The sequence below is a fragment of the Budorcas taxicolor genome, chromosome 12, assembly GCF_023091745.1.
Source record: "Budorcas taxicolor isolate Tak-1 chromosome 12, Takin1.1, whole genome shotgun sequence".
Lineage (NCBI taxonomy): Eukaryota > Metazoa > Chordata > Mammalia > Artiodactyla > Bovidae > Budorcas > Budorcas taxicolor.
In genome coordinates, this window is record NC_068921.1 from 72041351 (window position 1) to 72060114 (window position 18764).

At 40.8% G+C, this 18764-nt stretch overlaps 1 protein-coding gene across 1 annotated transcript in view; it reads right to left on the reverse strand.

The window, feature by feature from the left end:
• LOC128057632 (ATP-binding cassette sub-family C member 4-like) overlaps positions 1–18764 on the reverse strand; it is a 200875-nt gene that overhangs the window by 166432 nt on the left and 15679 nt on the right. Inside the window, 3 exon segments of the mRNA XM_052650093.1 lie at positions 8451–8614; positions 9837–9926; positions 14276–14500. Of these exon segments, the coding sequence (XP_052506053.1) occupies positions 8451–8614; positions 9837–9926; positions 14276–14500 (479 nt within the window).

The window sequence follows — 18764 nt, forward strand, 5'->3', positions numbered from 1 at the left end:
CTTCCACAAAACAACTTCTAAATGCTAGTGGAGGATGCTAGGCACCCAGAAAGATAGCCTAATCTCTTCAAAAAGAGGTAGGACAAAATATAAAAGACACAGAGAGAGACAAAGAGTTAGGGACAGAGACCTGTCCTGGGGAGGGAGTTGTGAAGAAGGAGAAGTTTCCACACAGTAGGAAAACCTCTCACAGGCAGGTCTATGGGGAGTTTTAGAATCTCAGAGGGCAACATAACCAGGAGAGGAAAAATAAAAAACAAAACACCAGAATATGCACCTAACTGCAACTGCGAGCGAAGTTGCCCAGTCACTCGTGTCTGCTACCAACAAGTGGGGACTGGACAGGTAGGCACAGGCTGCATAATCAGTACTTAGGGTAAGGACTGAGCCTGAATACCCTGAGGACAATCTGAGGGAGATAACATGAGATAGCAACCCAAACTATGGGATTGCCAGAGAGAAAAAAAAAGAGAGAGAACTCACCCATGAAAGGCTCTAAGGCACAGCCTGGCCCACTCACAGAACAAAGGATTGAGCTAACACCAAAGAAGAGCTAGCCGGCTGCATACAGGCCCCTCCTCCGCAGTTCCCCAGAGGCAGACAGGCAGGCATGTGACACCCAGAGCCACACTGCAAGGGGTTGCTCCAATCTCGGCCCCAGGGACCGGCATCCTTCACCAAATTGTGAGCAGGTTCCCAGTTGCTAACCACGTCTTCCTGGGATCCTGGATGGTTGACATCTGCCAGGAGTGTCGTAGCCTGAGATCAGCTCCCCGGAGGAGACACACCTCTCACACAGCACACCTGAGATTGTGCTCTCACAGCTCACACGCGATACTAAGCAGCATGGACCAGGGAGGTGATTAAGACGCATGGCCCACCTGGGACAGTGTGCTCACCAAGTACCTGGTCGTCTGAGCTGCTTGGACCTGGGAAAGGCACAAAACGCATGCCCAAATGAGTCTGTGCCCTTGTGGAGTACCCAAGAACCTGAGCAGCTTAGACCTGGGAAGTGCCTGAAAAGGCAGGTCCGCTTTGGACAGTACACCTGCAGAGCACCCTGGAGCCTGAGCAGTGTAGACCCAGGAAACACATGCCACCTTGAGCTTTGACACACCCAGTGTGGTCCTTACACTGCAAACACTCTCCACACATGCCAGCAATATTTGTTTGTAGTATCTCCCCCTCCTCACAACAGAACTGAACAAGTAAGCCTAAATAAGCGACCACTTTCACCCCTTTGTGTCAGGGTGGAAATTAGACACTGAAGAGACTTGCAAACAGAGGAAGCCAAAATAAACAAAGAAGAGGGAACTGCTCTGGAAGTGACATGTTCAACAGATTAAAATCTTGTAGTTAACATTGACTAAATATTGGAGGGAGCTGATAGACCTTGAAAAGAAGCACAAGCTGGAATAAAGAACTATCTGAAACTGAACTGACCCCACACTGCCCACAACAGCTCCAGAGAAATTCCTAGATATATTTTTAGTATTATCACTTTTTAATTTTTTAATTTAAGTTCCTTATTACTCCTTTAATTTTCATTTTTATAACCTATTATCTTGCAAAAAGACCCCATTTTAAAGCAAATTAACATATATATTTTCCATAATTTTGTGATTGATTTTGTTTTATAATTTTAATATTGTATTTCTGAGAGTCTGACCTCTACTCTAGATTTTTAATCTTTGCTTTTTGGTATTTGTTTTCAATTTTGTACCTTTAGGAATACAATCTTCAGTACCCATTTTCACTTAGGTGTGTGAAATTGCTGGCTGGCTTTATTGCTGTCTCCCTTTTCTACTCTCCCTTTTCTCCCCCTATATCCCACCTATATCTTCTCCCTCCCCTTTCTCTTCTCTACTTAATCTGTGAATGTCTCTGGGTGTTCTGGGCTGTAGAGAACACTTAGGGAATTGATTACTGGCTAGATTGCTCTCTCCCCTTTTGACTCCCTCTCTTTTCCTCCTGGTCACCTCTATCTCCCTTCTCCCTCTTCTCCATGTAAGTCTGTGAACCTCTCTGGGTGTCCCTCGCTGTGGAGAATTGTTTCACTATTAACCTAGATGTTTTATCATCTGTGTTATATGGATGGAGAAGTCTTGAGGCTACTGTAAGAATAAGACTGAAAGCCAGAGGGAGAAGTTTTAACTCCAAAACTTGAGAACATCAGGGAACTCCTGATTCCATGCAATATTAATAGACAAGAGCTCACCCAAAAGGACACATTCCTACACTGAAATCAGCTCCACCCAAGAGTTAACAAGTTCCAGAGCAAGATATACCATGCTAATTCTCCACTAAAGCAGGAACACAGCCTTGAGCATTAAACAACAGGCTGCCCAAAGCCATGCCAAACCCATAGACACCCCAAAACTCACTACCAGACACTTCATGGCACTTCAAAGAGAAGAGATCCATTTCCACCCACCAGAACGCAGACACAAGCTCCCCTAACCAGGAAACCTTGACAAACCACCAGTCCAACCCCACCCACAGGGAGAAGGCTCCACAATACAGAGGAACCATGAACTGCCAACAAACAGAAAAGGCACCCCAAACCCAGCAATCTAAACAAAATGAAAAGGCAGAGAAATATTCAGCAGGTAAAGCAACATGATAAATGCCCACAAAATCAAACAAAAGAGGAGGCGATAGGGAGTCTACCTGAAAAAGAATTCAGAATAATGATAGTAAAAATGATCCAAAATCTTGAACACAAAATGGAGTTACAGATAAATAGACTAGAGACAAGGATTGAGAAGATGCAAGAAATGTTTAACAAGGACCTAGAAAAGATAAAGACTGAAAGTGAAGGGCTATAAAAGGTATTTCATGCAAAGAGAGACCAAAAGAAAGCAGAAGTAGCAATACTCATATCAGATAAAATAGACTTTGAAAGAAAGGCTGTGAAAAGAGACAAAGAAGGACACTACATAATGGTCAAAGGACCAATTCAAGAAGATATAACAATTATAAATATATATGCACCCAACAAGGGCTTCCCTCATAGCTCAGTTTGTAAAGAATCTGCCTACAATGGAGGAGACCCTGATTTGATTCCTGAGTTAGGAAGATCCTCTAGAGAAGGGATAGGCTACCCACTCCAGTATTCTTGGCCTTCCCTTGTGGTTCAGCTGGTAAAGAATCCGACTGCAATATGGGAGACCCTGGTTCAATTCCTAGGTTGGGAAAATCCACTGGCGAAGGGATAGGAAACCCAGTCCAGTATTCTTGGGCTTCCCTTGTGGCTCAGCTGGTAAAGAATCTGCCTGCAACATGAGAGACCTGGGTTCAATCCCTGGGATGGGAAGATCCCCTGGAGAAGGGAAAGGTTAACCACTCCAGTATTCTGGCCTGGAGAATGCCATGGACTATAAAGTCTATGGGATCGCAAAGAGTTGGACACCTCTGAGTGACTTTCACTTTCATACACCCAAGATTGGAGCACCTCAATACATAAGACAAATGCTAACGAGTTTGAAAGGGGAAATTAACAGTAACACAATAATAGTGGGAAAATTTAGTATCCCACTCACACCTATGGATAGAAAATTAGCAAGGAAACACAAACTTTAAATAATACAATGGACCAGTTAGACCTAATTGATATCTATAGGACATTTCACCCAAAACAATGAATTTCACCTTTTTCTCAAGTGCATACAGAACATTCACCAGGATAGACCACATCCTGGGCCATAAATCTAGCCTTAGTAAATTCAAAAAAAAAATAATTTCAAGTATCTTTTTGGATTGCAACGTGGTAAGATTAGATGTCAACTAGAGGAAACAAAAAACTATTAAAAATACAAACATATGGAGGCTAAACAACACGCTTCAGAATAACCAGCAAATCACGGAAGAAATCAAAAAGGAAATAAAAATATGCATAGAAACAAATGAAAATAAAACCCAACAACCTAAAACCTATGGGATTCAGTAAAAGCAGTGCTAAGACAAAGGTTCATAACAATACACACTTACCTCAAGAAACAATAGAAAAATCAAATAAATAACCTATCTTTACACCTAAACCAACTAGGGAAAAACAAACAAACAAACAAACAAACAAATGAAGAACCCCAGGGTTAGTTGAAGAAAATAAATCATAAAAATTAGAGCAGAAATTAATGAAAAAGAAACAAAGGAGACTATAGAAAAAATCAACAGAACTAAAAGCTGGTTCCTTGAGAAGATAAATAAAATAGGCAAATCATTAGCCATACTCATCAAGGAAAAAAACGGAGAGGAGTCAAATCAACAAAATTAGAAATGAAAATGGAGAAATCACAACAGACAACACAGAAACAGAAAGGATTATAAGAGACTAGTATCAGCAACTATATGTGAATAAAATGGCCAACACGGAAGAAATGGATAAATTCTTAGGAAAGTACAACCTTCCAAAACTGAACAAGGAAGAAATAGAAAATCTTAACAGACCAATCACAAACATGAAAATCAGAACTGTAATCAAAAATCTTCCAACAAACAAAAGCCCAGGACCTGATGGCTTCACAGGTGAATCCTACCAAAAATTGAAAGAGCTAACACCTATCCTACTCAAACACTTCCAGGAAATTGCAGAGGAAGGGAAACTCCCAAACTCATTCTATGAGGCCACCATCACCCTAATACCAAAACCAGACAAAGATGCCACAAAAAAAAAAGAAAACTATAGGTCAATATCACTGATGAACTTAGATGTAAAAATTCTCAAAATTCTAGCAAAGAAAATCCAACAACATATTAAAAAGATCATACATCATGACTAAGTGGGCTTTATCCCAGGGATGCAAGGATTCATTGATATTTGCAGATCAATCAATGTGATACACCACATTAACAAATTGAAAGATAAAAACCATATGATTATCTCAATAGATGCAGAGAAAGCCTTTGACAAAATTCAACATCCATTTATGATAAAAACGCTTCAGAAAGTAGGCATAGAAGGAACATAGTGAAGTGAAGTCACTCAGTCGTGTCCAACTCTTTGTGATCCCATGGACTGTAGCCCGCCAGGCTCCTCCGTCCATGGGATTCTCCAGGCAAGAATACTGGAGTGGGTTGCCATTTCCTTCTCTAATACCTCAACATAATAAAAGCCATATATGATAAACCCACAGCAAACATTATCCTCAATGGTGAAAAACTGACAGCATTTCCCCTAAAGTCAGGAACAAGACAAGGGTGCCCACTCTCACCACTACTATTCAATATAGTTTTGGAAGTTTTGGCCACAGCAATCAGAAAATATATCTATATATATACAAGGAATCCAGATTGGAAAAGAAGTAAAACTCTCACTGTTTACGGATGACATGATCCTCTACATAGAAAATCCTAAAGACACCACCAAAAAATTACAAGAGGTAATCAATGAGTATAGTATAGTTGCAGGATATAAAATTTATACACAGAAATCCCTTGCATTCCTATACACTAACAATGAGAAAACAGAAAGAGAAATTAAGGAAACAATTCCATTCACCAGTGTGATGAAAAGAATAAAATACTTAGGAATAAGTCTACATAAAGAAACGAAAGACCTGTATATAGAAAAATATAAAACACTGATGAAAGAAATCAAAGATGCCATAAATAGATGAAGAAATACCATGTTCATGGATCGGAAGAATCAATATAGTAAAAATGAGTATACTAACCAAAGCAATCTATAGATTCAATGCAATCCCTATCAAGCTACCATCAGTATTTTTCAGAGAACTAGAACAAATAATTTCACAATTTGTATGGAAATATAACAAACTTCGACTAGCCAAAGCAATCTTGAGAAAGAAGAATGGAACTGGAGGACCCAACATGCCTCACTATAGGCTATACTACAAAGCTACAGTCATAAAGACAGTATGGTATTGGCACAAAGACAGAAATATAGATCGATGGAACAAAACGGAAAGTCCAGAGGTAAATCCACACATCTATGGATACCTTATCTTTGACAAAGGAGGCAAAAATATACAATGGAGAAAAGACAATCTCCTTAACAAGTTTTGCTGGGAAAACTGGTCAACTGCCTGTAAAAGAATGAAATTAGAAAACTTTCTAACACCATACACAAAAATAAACTCAAAATGGAGGAAAGATATAAATGTAAGACTAGAAACTATAAAACTCCTAGAGGAAAACATATGCAAAACAGTCTGACATAAATCACAGAAAGATTCTCTTGACCCACCTCCGAGAGTAATGGAAATAAAAGCAAAAATAAACAAATGGGAAACAGTTAAACTTAAAAGCTCTTTTGAATGAAGGAAACTGTAAACAAGGTGAAAAGACAGACTTCAGAATGGGAGAAACAGTAGCAAATGAAGCAACTGAAAAAGAATTAATCTTAAAAATATACAAGTTGCTCATGCAGCTCAATACTGGAAAAATAAATGACCCAATCCAAAAATGACCCAAAGAACTAAACAGACATTTTTCCAAAGAAGACATACAGAGGACTAACACATGAAAAGATTCTCAACATCACTCATTATCAGTTCAGTTCAGTCGCTCAGTCGTGTCCAACTCTTTGCGACCCCCTAAATTGCAGCAAACCAGGCCTCCCTGTCCATCACCATCTCCCGGAGTTCACTCAAACTCACATCCATCGAGTCAGTGATGCCATCCAGCCATCTCATCCTCTGTCATCCCCTTTTCCTCCTGCCCCCAATCCCTCCCAGCATCAGAGTCTTTTCCAATGAGTCAACTCTTCGCATGAGGTGGCCAAAGTACTGGAGTTTCAGCTTTAGCATCATTCCTTCCAAAGAACACCCAGGGCTGATCTCCTTTAGAATGGACTGGTTGGATCTCCTTGCAGTCCAAGGGACTCTCAAGAGTCTTCTCCAACTCCACAGTTCAAAAGCATCAATTCATTGGTGCTCCGTCTTCTTCACAGTCCAACTCTCACATCCATACATGACCACTGGAAAAACCATAGCCTTGACTAGATGGACCTTTGTCAGCAAAATAATGTCTCTACTTTTGAATATGCTATCCAGGTTGGTCATAACTTTCCTTCCAAGGAGTAAGTGTCTTTTAATTTAATGGCTGCAGTCACCATCTGCAGTGATTTTGGAGCCCAAAAAGATAAAGTCTAATACTCTTTCAGAGAACTGCAAATCAAAACCACAATGAGGTACCATCTCATGATGGTCAGAATGGCTGCTACCAAAAATTCTACAAACAATAAATGCTGGAGAGAGTGTGGAGAAAGAGGAACCCCCTTACACTGTTTGTGGGAATGCAATCTAGTACAACCACTCTGGAGAACAGTGTGGAGATTCCTTTAAAAAAAATGGAAATAAACTGCAATATGACCTACCAATCCCACTGCTGGGCATATACACTGAGGAAACCAGAATTGAAAGAGACATGTGTACCCCAATGTTTATCACAGCACTGTTTACAATAGCTAGAACATGGAAGAAACCTAGATATCCATCAGCAAATAAATGGATAAGAAAGTTCTGGTACATATACACAATAGAATATCACTCAGCTATTTAAAAGAACACATTTGAATCAAGAAACCCAGAGAGTGCCAAACTGGAGCCTATTATACAAAGTGAAGTAAGTCAGAAAGAAAAACATCAATACATTTTATTAATGCATATATATGGAATTTAGAAGGATGGTAACAATGACCCCATATGTGACACAGCAAAACAGACATAGATATAAAGAACAGACTTTTTGACTCTGTGGGAGAAGGTGAGGGTGGGATAATTTGAGAGAACAGCATTGAAACATGTATATTGCCATATGTGAAATAGATGACCAGTTCAAGTTTGATGCATGAAACAGGGCACTCAAAGCTGGTGCACTGGGACAAGCCAGAGGGATGGGATAGGGAGGGAGGTGGGAGGGGTGTTCAGGATGGGGGGCACATATATACACATGGCTGATGCATGTCAATGTATGGCAAAAATCACCACAATATTGTAAAGTAATTAGCCTCCAATTAAAATAAATAGATTGATTTAAAAATCAAAACTGACTTTGTCCTTGGACACTTATAAATTAATGGAAACACTGAATTAAAAATAAGACATGAATATACATACTGGAAAAATCACTCTAACCCAAGCATAACAAAAATATATGCAGCTAAGATTGAGCCTGTAGGATTATTACTATTTAATAATGTTTAAATAACTTCAATATAGGTGCATTGTACTCAAGGACACTCTTGAGGTACAGTATTCAGGTACAGTGCTGGGCGGGTCTGGAAAATCCCATAACTTTTCCTGCTTCAAGATTATCCTTCAGCTTAAAGCTGGAGCCACCACTGGCTAAACTAAGCCTGAAGCATCTACAACACACACAAAGAAGAGATCAGAGAAGGCATCTTATTTTTTAAACAAAAGCATCCAACAGACTCTTGTTTTCACCAAATATATGTTACCTATTTTTAAAACCAGTGTTTCACTTACCGGAGTGATGAAAACCACATCCCAAAGCAGCTTTGCAACAGCAGAAGGAAAATGAGAACCGCCATCCCAGCAAGACACGATATTCCTGTTTCCATCCAGAGCAGGGCAGTCACTGCAATTGCCTGCAGTGGCCCCACCCACAGATAGTGCAAGAACATCATTACCTTAAAGAAAAAGATAAGCCTTTTTAGGATATTATAAAAAACAACACCAGTAAGGACACAGTGTAGAAATAATATGCTTGTAAATGGAGCCTGGTAGGCTGCAGTCCATGGGGTTGCTAAGAGTCGGACACAACTGAGCAACTTCACTTCCACTTTTTACTTTCATGCATTGGAGAAGGAAATGGCAACCCACTCCAGTGTTCTTTCCTGGAGAATCCCAGGGATGTGGAAGCCTGGTGGGCTGACATCTATGGGGTCGCGCAGAGTCGGACAGCAGCAGCAACAAAGAAGATACAGGAACCAAAACAGAAATGATCACAGTGGGTTTTAATCCTGCTAAAGCAGGAATCCATACATCCACCCCAGATGACACTGTTCTGAGGCAGCACAGAACCGGCCAAGGAGAATCCAACCAGCAGCACTGGGAGGAAGATCTGAATTTTATCCACAACACAGATGAGCTCAGGGTTTCCCCAAACTCTCTTTGTTCCAAAATTCAGCCACCATCTCCCCAGGAGAGCCTATATTATGGTACCTACTACTCTCTCCAGTAATTACTTAAGTATTTACCTCCCTGACAGGCTGTGGCTCTTGGGGGGCAAAAACTAAGCCTAATTTATCCCTGAAACTGAGTAGAAGTCTTACTTCATGGTTTATGAATGAATAATTGAAGGAGAAGTGGTCTAGTGCAGTACAATTCTGACCAACAGCTACAATGCCCTGGGTAATATGATCTATTCATAAAGTAAGTGGGAAAAAAAGAGTACAGAGGGACGGCAGAGAGGAGGTTGTGTCTGGCTGAGGACCATCCACTTGGCATTATTCCTCACAGGCTCCCTATATAGCAGGCACTGAACAGGGAAAGAACAACCCCTGCCCACCAGGCCTTCATCATCCAGAGGAGGAGGAAGACAGCCCAGCAATACCAACACCATGTGCCAAGATGAGCTACACCAGGAGGACCCCTAGGGACACTAACCAAGCTGGGAAAGAATCCTGCTGCCTGTCTATTATTAGAAAAATGAAATTCTCATCACAGGACAACACACATTGTTACATTTAAGTTGCACACAGAAGAAATGAGAGTTGGATAAAAAGGACCCTTGTCTTAGGTCCTCAACAGAACCCTGGCTGACACCAAACACTGGCACCTGGCATCCCAATAAGCTACACTAAGAAAGAAGGATGGGAAATGGAAGAGGATCCCTCAGGGGCAGCTCACCTGATCAAACCTGTTCACATCATTGGACAGCAGGTTGACTATTTGTCCTGCGGTGGTCTTCCCCATGGCTGAGCTACTCAGACGAAGTACCTAGTGAGAGAAAGATACAGAGAATTGGATTGCTAAGGTGATACCAAGTCAACCTTCAGTTCAGTTCAGTTCAGCCATTCAGTCGTATCCAACTCTTTGCAACCCCATGAATCGCCACACGCCAGGCCTCCCTCTCCATCACCAACTCCCGGAGTTCACCCAGACTCACATCCACTGAGTCAGTGATGCCATCCAGCCATCTCATCCTCTGTCATCCCCTTTTCCTCCTACCCCCAATCTCTCCCAGCATCAGAGTCTTTTCCAATGAGTCAACTCTTCTCATGAGGTGGCCAAAGTACTGGAGTTTCAGCTTCAGCATCATTCCCTCCAAAGAAATCCCAGGGCTGATCTTCAGAATGGACTGGTTGGATCTCCTTGCAGTCCAAGGGACTCTCAAGAGGCTTCTCCAACACCACAGTTCAAAAGCATCGATTCTTCGGCATTGAGCTTTCTTCACAGTCCAACTCTCACATCCATACATGACCACTGGAAAAACCATAGCCTTCACTAGACAGACCTTTGTTGGCAAAGTAATGTCTCTGCTTTTCAATATGCTGTCTAGGTAGGTCATAACTTTTCTTCCAAGGAGTAACAACATAGCAAAATGGAGTGTGTTTTCGTGGGGTCTTGAGCAGTCCTAGGACAGAGAGGGTGACCCCAAACAGCACGGTTCTAGGGACCTATATTCATCCTTTGTCTCCTCGATGTGGCAGCAGACCCGCCCACAAGAACAACAAACGGAGGAGCAGGAGGTAGAAGCAAAATCCCCCATCCTGCTTCTCAATGAACTTGAACCTGCCTGAAGGATAAAGGAATGTTGATTTAGACTTAATAACAAACCAAAATAAATTTGAGCCAAACTAGATGAGAATGGAAAGGCTACCTTAAAGAAAGAAAGTAGAGGACTTGGACAGACTATAAATCTGGAATTGATTATTAATTCTGTGTGTGATCTCATTTAAACACTTTGGGCTTAGTTTATTCTTTCTGAAATGAGTGAGTATAGTGTTCAAAACCCTGTTGCTGTGAGGAACCTCTGTTCTTAATGCCAGTCTGCTGACTTTACAAAAAACACAGCCTCTGCTGCACAATCCCTTTATTTGTTAAGAAACATGCCCTAGAGATCTGAGGACCCTGAACAGACACCATGAGCTGCTTCAAAGACCACCAATTGGATCCAAACAGAGTCTCATGGTTCACAAAACTTTTTCATTTAGTCCTCATGTTAAACAGAAAAATCAGTGATAAAGTGGGAATGTTAAACAACGTAGCTGCCATAGAAGAGAGTATGGTTCTTCCTCAAAAAACTAAACACAAAATTAGCATATAATACAGCAATTCCACTTCTGGGAATATACTCAAAAGAACTGAATGCATGAACATGAACAGATATTTATACACTTGGGCTCAGAGCAGCAATGATCACAATAGCCAAAAGGTAGAAACAACCCAAATGTTCAATAACAGATGAATGGATACAGAGAATGCTGTATATACATATAATGGAATATTATTCAGTTGTAAAATGGAATTAAATTTGACACCTGCTTCACCATCAATAAACCCTTAAGACATTGTGCTACATGACATAAATAAGACACAAAATGACAAATATTTTACAGTTCCATTTACATGGGACACCAAGTCAAATTCAAAGATTGAAGTAGAATGGTGATGGCTGGTAGGGGTGGGGGTGGGGTGGCTGGAGAATTAATGTTTATTGGATGGATAGGATCACTTTGTGAAGATGAAATTCTGGACATGGAGAGCAGTGTTGTTTCCTCAACAATGTAAATGTTCCTAATGTCACTAAATTGTTGTTGTTCAGTCACTAAGTCATGCCCAACTCTTTGCAATGCCATGGACTGCAGCACACCAGTCCCCTCAGTCCTCCACTGTCTCCTGAAGTTTGCTCAAATTCATGTCCATTGAGTCAGTGAAGGTATCTAAACATCTCATCTTCTGCCACCCCTGTCTCTTTTGCCTTCAGTCTTTCCCAACATCAGGGTCTGTTCCAATGAGTCAGCTCTTCATGTCACTAATGTCACTAAACAATGTTCCCCAATTTAGTTAAAATTGTAAATTTTATGTTGTGCATATTTTATAATAATTTTAAAATCAGTGACCAAAAGCCAAAAGTAACTTTACCAAATTTGTAGAAATGACAAATCTTTATTTATGACATATCCCACAAGACCATTCAAAGTTCAGCTAAAAAGAGCCCACAAACTTCCCAAAGGTGACATTCCAAAGTGTTAGTGGGAAGAGGAAGAAAAACAGGTGGACAATGGCTCACCTGTGCAGCAAAGAGGCGCTTTGACTGAACCATGACCTCACACCTAACTGAAGGTTTTCACAGTGCAGTTCTGGTGAAATTTCACACATACTTATGGGAGCTAAGCACGATCTAGAAAGACAAACATCTAGCTAACTTGTGGAGAAATCTGAGTACTCATCTCCTAAACAGTGAAAGGTGCAAGAGAATAACAAATATATGATGGGGGACAATGAAGAACCCTGGCTAGAGTGTGCAGTCACCACTGCCATTTCCATGTCACCAGGAGGAAACCAGCTCTTGTGCCAAACACACACAGTGAGATGCCAGGGGCCCTGGGTTCATACAGCACTGAGATTAACAAGAATCTGCTCAAAGAAAGATGAGAAGAAGACATTTTACCTTTCTTTTTTAAGGTTTTTTTTTTATATATATATATAATTTTACTTTACAATACTGTATTGGTTTTGCCATACATCAACATGAATCCGCCACGGGTGTACTACCCAAAGCAATCTACAGATTCAATGCAATCCCTATCAAGCTACCAGCGGTATTTTTCACAGAGCTAGGACACTACCTTTTGCCAAGAAAAACATTCCCAAGAAACAGAAGCTCTAGATAAGCAGCATAAGTAGCAACTAAATAAAAGAAGCGATAATTTCAATTTAAATTGTTTGGCTTTAGCTTTTGATTAGGATTTTATCTTTTAAGAAAAATTATATGTATTAAGGTGGACAACATGATTATTGTTAAAAATATACATTGAGAAATGATTTCTGTAGTAAAACCAATTAACATATTCACACTTTATGTAGTTACCATTTTGTGTGTCTCCTGAGAACACTTAGGTCTTCCCTTTTGGCTCAGCTGATAAAGAATATGCCTGCAATGCGGGAGATCTGGGTTCGATCCCTGGGTTGGAAAGATCCCCTGAAGAAGGAAAGGCTACCCACTCCAGTATTCTGGCCTGGAGAATTCCATGAACTACATAGTCCATGATGTTGCAAAGAGTCGGACACAACTGAGCAACTTTCACTTTCACACTTTCACTTGAGAACACTTTAGATCTACTCTCACAGAAATTTAAGTATATAATACAATTAAATGAGGATTTTTTAAAGCAAATAACCCAGGGCAACAAGATACTGAGAAACAAGTTTACACAGAGCCTTTCAACAGTTGACGTGGTGTATCTGTGGCGATTTCTTTGTAAAGACATCTGAAATCCTAATTCCTTTTACACTAGCTAAGATTAGGGTAAGCTATGAAATAGTTGTGTGCCATTTCTCAATATAAAAATCACTGAACACATCAAATCAGGTCTTATTAAAACTTCTATAATACCTACCAAAGAGAAAAAGGAAGCATAGTATTATGAAGATAACTTGAAAGAACAGCAACAAATTCTCTCCCAAATTACTAAAGACAATGGAAATTTTCAAGTTTTATCCAAAACAGACAATTATTGTCTTTAATGCCAATAAAACAATCATAACTATAGCATATAGCATATAGTGAGTCTATATTTAGCCTGAGTTATATTTATATTTTTCTTTAGTTAACATAATTGTACTGAATGTGATTAAATGGGCCATTGAAAAATATAATCATTCCCTTTATCAAATCCATTCTGCTCAAGATTTAATTTTATAGATCCAATCCTGAAGTTCACTTTTAAATACAGCTTTGAAGGTTTTAATGAACAACAACAACAAAATTTCCAGAAATACCACTATGAGAATTAGGCATAAAAACATTGCAAATCAATGGGATACCTTTGACACTTTAATTTTTAATTAGATTTTATTACAGATTTAGTGGATATTATGCAACAGTGGATATTTTGTGGCTAAAAGTCATAAAAGGTAGCCCTGATCCAATCTCAGTAGAAAACTTTTTATTACATATAGGAAAAGCAACAACAACAACAAAAAAACTCGACTTGGTGCAAATACCAAGCTTCTCCAGTAAAGTACGAATGATCCCAGTTACAAAATTTTTAGTTTACAGAGAACTTTCCCTAAATGTTCCCAGTCCTTCAGGGGAGGTACACACTGTGGAACCGAGTCACCTTGTGGTAGATCATGTGGCACACGGCTACTCTCAGCCTCATCCCCACACGCTGAATGTGATAGAAGTACAAGTGGTGCACAACGGCCCACACGAGCATGCCAGCGCTCAGCCCTGCAGCGTAGCCGTAGGCTTCGTGCAAAGCGGCAGATTCCGTGCGATTGGAGTTTTCAACATAATTAATCATTTTCCCCAAAAATACGGGCTGAAAGACTCTGGTGCCTTCCTAAAAGGAAAAAAAAAAAAAGGCTTAATTAGAAATGCAAGCTCTACCAGTTTTCTTAACACAAGGTTTACTTTTACTATTAGCATATTAAAATGGCATTTTGGCAAAACACTACATTTATGATTCACCTGAAAAGAAAATATCTATCTCCTATTAGACAAGCAGACAGTAGTTTTAACCTTAAGCCAAAATTTTACATTCACAGACAATGAAGCCTTAGTACTTCATACTCACTACACTCTAGAAGTTCAATAAATACTACAACCAGTGCTTTAGAATGCATTTGGCAAAATACCAAGTTATTCTTAGGGTGTTAGTGCTACATCACTTCAGTCACGTCCAACTCTTTGTGACCCTGTGGACTGTAGCCCACCAGGCTCCTCTGTCCATGGGATTTCCCAGGCAAGAATACTGGAGTGGGTTGCCATTTCCTTCTTCAGGAAGTTTTCCTCACCCAGGGATTGAACCTGTGTCTCTTTATGACTCCTGCATTGGCAGGCAGGTTCTTTATCACAAGCACCAGAAAAAGGTTAAGAAATTTGCTTCCATATAAACAAGCTCTGCTGGCAGTCCATCCCTGTCCCCCTGTTCTTTCAACATCTCAGCCTAACAGAAAGTCAAAATGGTTCATGTATGGGAGACACACTCTTATCACATTGAGAATCTTTATGAACTGAGACACTGGGACAAACGCATTCACATGTACCCACCCCAAACTTCACACATCAGTACAACAAGAAAACAGAGCCCAGACTCTGTTGGAACATCACAAAGAAACCAGGCTGGGGAGGTTCTCAGGGTCTCAGCCCCGAGGGACACTGTGTAAATATGTGTCTACCCTCTAGAAGCTGGGCTGTTCCTTGGAATCAAGCTAAAAAACAATTTTTGTCCACGGTTTGCCATCAGCCACTTACTGAAGGTGCTGGTTTGGAAGAAATGTTACCAATCATCTCTTCCCTAAGGCAAAAGTTAACATCCTAAACCAGTGAGGTGGGGGACACTGAGCCTTCTCCCTTGAGTAAGACTTAGGAAAAGCAATTTTCTTTCCCAAAACTAAAGGTAGAAAACTGCAACACTTGCTCACCCTGCCAAATGGCCACACCATCCCACAACCTACTTCTTCCCTCTAGTCACCCCTTGAAGGTCCCCTTCTCTCCCATCAAAGAAAACCACCAACACTCAACAAAAATCCAAGTCATCAAAAGTAAACGCCATGACCCTCAACATCATTTCCTCCACAGACTTCTCAAAAGACAAAATGTCAAAACTTTGGAAATCGTTCAGGAACTTGACTTTGGAGCAAGCTTTTCCTTTTAAGCAATCCTTCCTTATTAACACAGACAGGATAAGCAACTGACAGGCTTTCCTTGATAGCGCTCTTCTGTCTGTCTGAAGTTGTGGAAAGGATATGCAAGAGGAAGGGAAGGAGAATCCCAAACAACAAACACAAACAAAACTAACAAACATTTTCTGCTCAACAAATTAGTGCCTGGTGAAGATATATAGAGAAAGTTGTCCCCATTCCTCAAATGGATATAACATTAAACCCTGACACTCCTGTCTTATTCTGCACCCACATGTTCATAGGCTACACCAACTGCCTCACCTCCACAAGGTAATAGAAAGCTTCATCTACTACAGAGAAGAAATCACTGTTAAGCTAAAGAATTATGCATAGGATGATCAGATCAGAGTAAGAGGATCTGTTCTCAAGAACACAAAGTTTCACTGTTACATTTCCAATAAGCCCTATCATTCACTCCTAGAGGTTCTAAGAGCTTATGGAAGAGCCCCTCAGATTGTACACTGTAAAACAGACTTTGTATAGACTTCACTGAGATAGAAATATGTAGGCTCATACAGAGAAACAAGAATGTCAGCCCAGGCATGACCGAGGGCAGTCCAGTGCTGCAGCCTGCAAACCTGGGGCTCTCCATCAGAAGCCCAGCACTAACACCTGCCATCCCAAATGGTCCTAAAACTTATGATTTTCTTAGGAAATCACTGTTGCCTGTTACTCAGCTCTCCTTTTGATCCTGATACTGTTCTAATTACAGTAAGAGTAATGTCATCCACCAAAGAGAATACTGATAGATGCAACAAATTCACCAAAAAGTAGTATAAAATAAAGACACCTCATTACTATCTGATTGGATTTTTTCTGCTGAGAGATAGTATTTAATAACCCAGTTGAGCAGATAGCCTCATTAAGCCTCAGTTGAGCAGATGCCATGGACTTTACTGGTGGCCCAGTCGTTAAGAATCTGGCTGCAAATGCAGGGGACACAGGTTCCATCTCTAGTCTGGTCATGATCCCACATGCCATGGAGCAACTAAGCCTGTGCACCACAACTACTGAGCCCATGCATGCTGACTACTGGAGCCATCACACCTAGAGGCTGTGCTCCGCACCAAGAGAAGCCACTGCAGTGAGAAGCCCGCACACTGTAACTAGAGAACAGCAGTGAAGACCCAGTGCAATAAAAATTAATTAAAAAAAAAAAAAGAGAGAGAGTAAGGTCAGTGGTGAAAGACAGGGAAGCCTGCCTGGCATGCTGCAGTCCCTGGGGTGGCAGACACCAACATGACTGAGCGACTGAACAACAAATGCCAGTCCTGACTCAGAGCTTCCACTCCTCTGTCTGCTCTTTTTTAAAAATCTTGCTTATTTATTTATCTTTGACTCTGCTGGCTCTTTGTTGACACACACAGGCTCTTCCTTGCTGTGTGGGCCTTCTCTCATTGCAGGGAGTGAGGGCTACTCTCTAGTTGCAGCGGTCGTGCTTCTGGTTTTGCTGGCTTCTCTTTTTGCAGAGCAGAGACTCTAGAGCACACAGGCTTCAGTAGTTGCACCAAGTGGGCTCCGTAGTTGCAGTTGATGGGCCCCAAGGCATGTGGGATCTTAGTTCCTGACTGCTGCTAAGTCACTTCAGTTGTGTCCGACTCTGTGCGACCCCAGAGACAGCAGCCCACCAGGCTCCCCCGTCCCTGGGATTCTCCAGGCAAGAACACTGGAGTGGGTTGCCATTTCCTTCTCCAATGCACAAAAGTGAAAAATGAAAGTTAAGTCGTTCAGTCGTGTCTGACCCTCAGCGACCCCATGGACTGCAGCCTTCCAGGCTCCTCCATCCATGGGACTTTCCACGCAAGAGTACTGGAGTGGGGTGCCATTGCCTTAGTTCCTGGACCAGGGATCAAACCCATGTCCACTGCACTGGCAGGAAAATTCTTAACCACTGACCACTATGGAAGTCCCTCCTCTGTCTGTTCTTGATCCTAATCCTCAACGAGTAAGAAATAAAACAATTGAGAAAATGTTCATTAGCAAACTTGAAACTAACCAAATGAAAACCTTCTGGATAGCAGGAACAATATCAAAGATTGTTCCCATTAAGCCTTCATCTTTGACACCAACCTATAACCCAGTGAATAGCCTTCCCACAAAACAACCGGGAACATTGTTCTTCTTCCTTCACAAGAATTCTGCATAACTGTGAAACTGTAAAAGATATTTAAAACAGTCTAACATAATACCACAACAATCATTTCAAAGTTCTACGAGAGTCTCAGAGTCTCTGAGGCAGACATCTCTTGGTGGAGTCCTTGTTAGTTAACCTCCTGCAAGCACTTGACATTCTGGCTCACCTCTTGCTTCTTAGGGAAACTTATAGTTTCTCCGCTACATTTCCAGACTACTCAAAGTGTTTCTGGCCCAATTCTACCATTTTCAAGAAAAACTGAGTAACTCCCTGAGATGGCCCAAGCCACCACCTTAAATACCATCTCCAGCTAAAGAAAGGTTGGTAGGGACACATATGAGAAGTTAATAGGAAAAGCAGCTAAAATTAAAATGTCTGGGTTTGTTACGGAGATTTAAGTATTCTCCGTTGACAAGATTCTTCTGTGATTTAGAGACATCCTTCTCTTTTTGGTACTGGGAGGAAGATACCTTTACAAATGGAGATTTCCTTCATCAATGTAAATGTCCCTCACAGAAGGTTAACTTCTGCTGTGTCTTTACAGTTTCTCCTATTTCTCAAAAAAAAAAAAAAAAATTCAGCTAAAAATAAGCTTTGTGTCAAAAATGCACATTCTCAGGTGACACTTTCTACTACCCTTCAATCGTATTCAATGTTTGTAGTTTTGAAATATTTGTAACACCTACAGGGAAAAAAAACAAAAAAAAAACAAAAAACCTCTGTAGGAAGCAGGTGGCAGAGGAGCACAGAGCTATTGTCAGAAAAATATCTCTTGACTCTGAGTT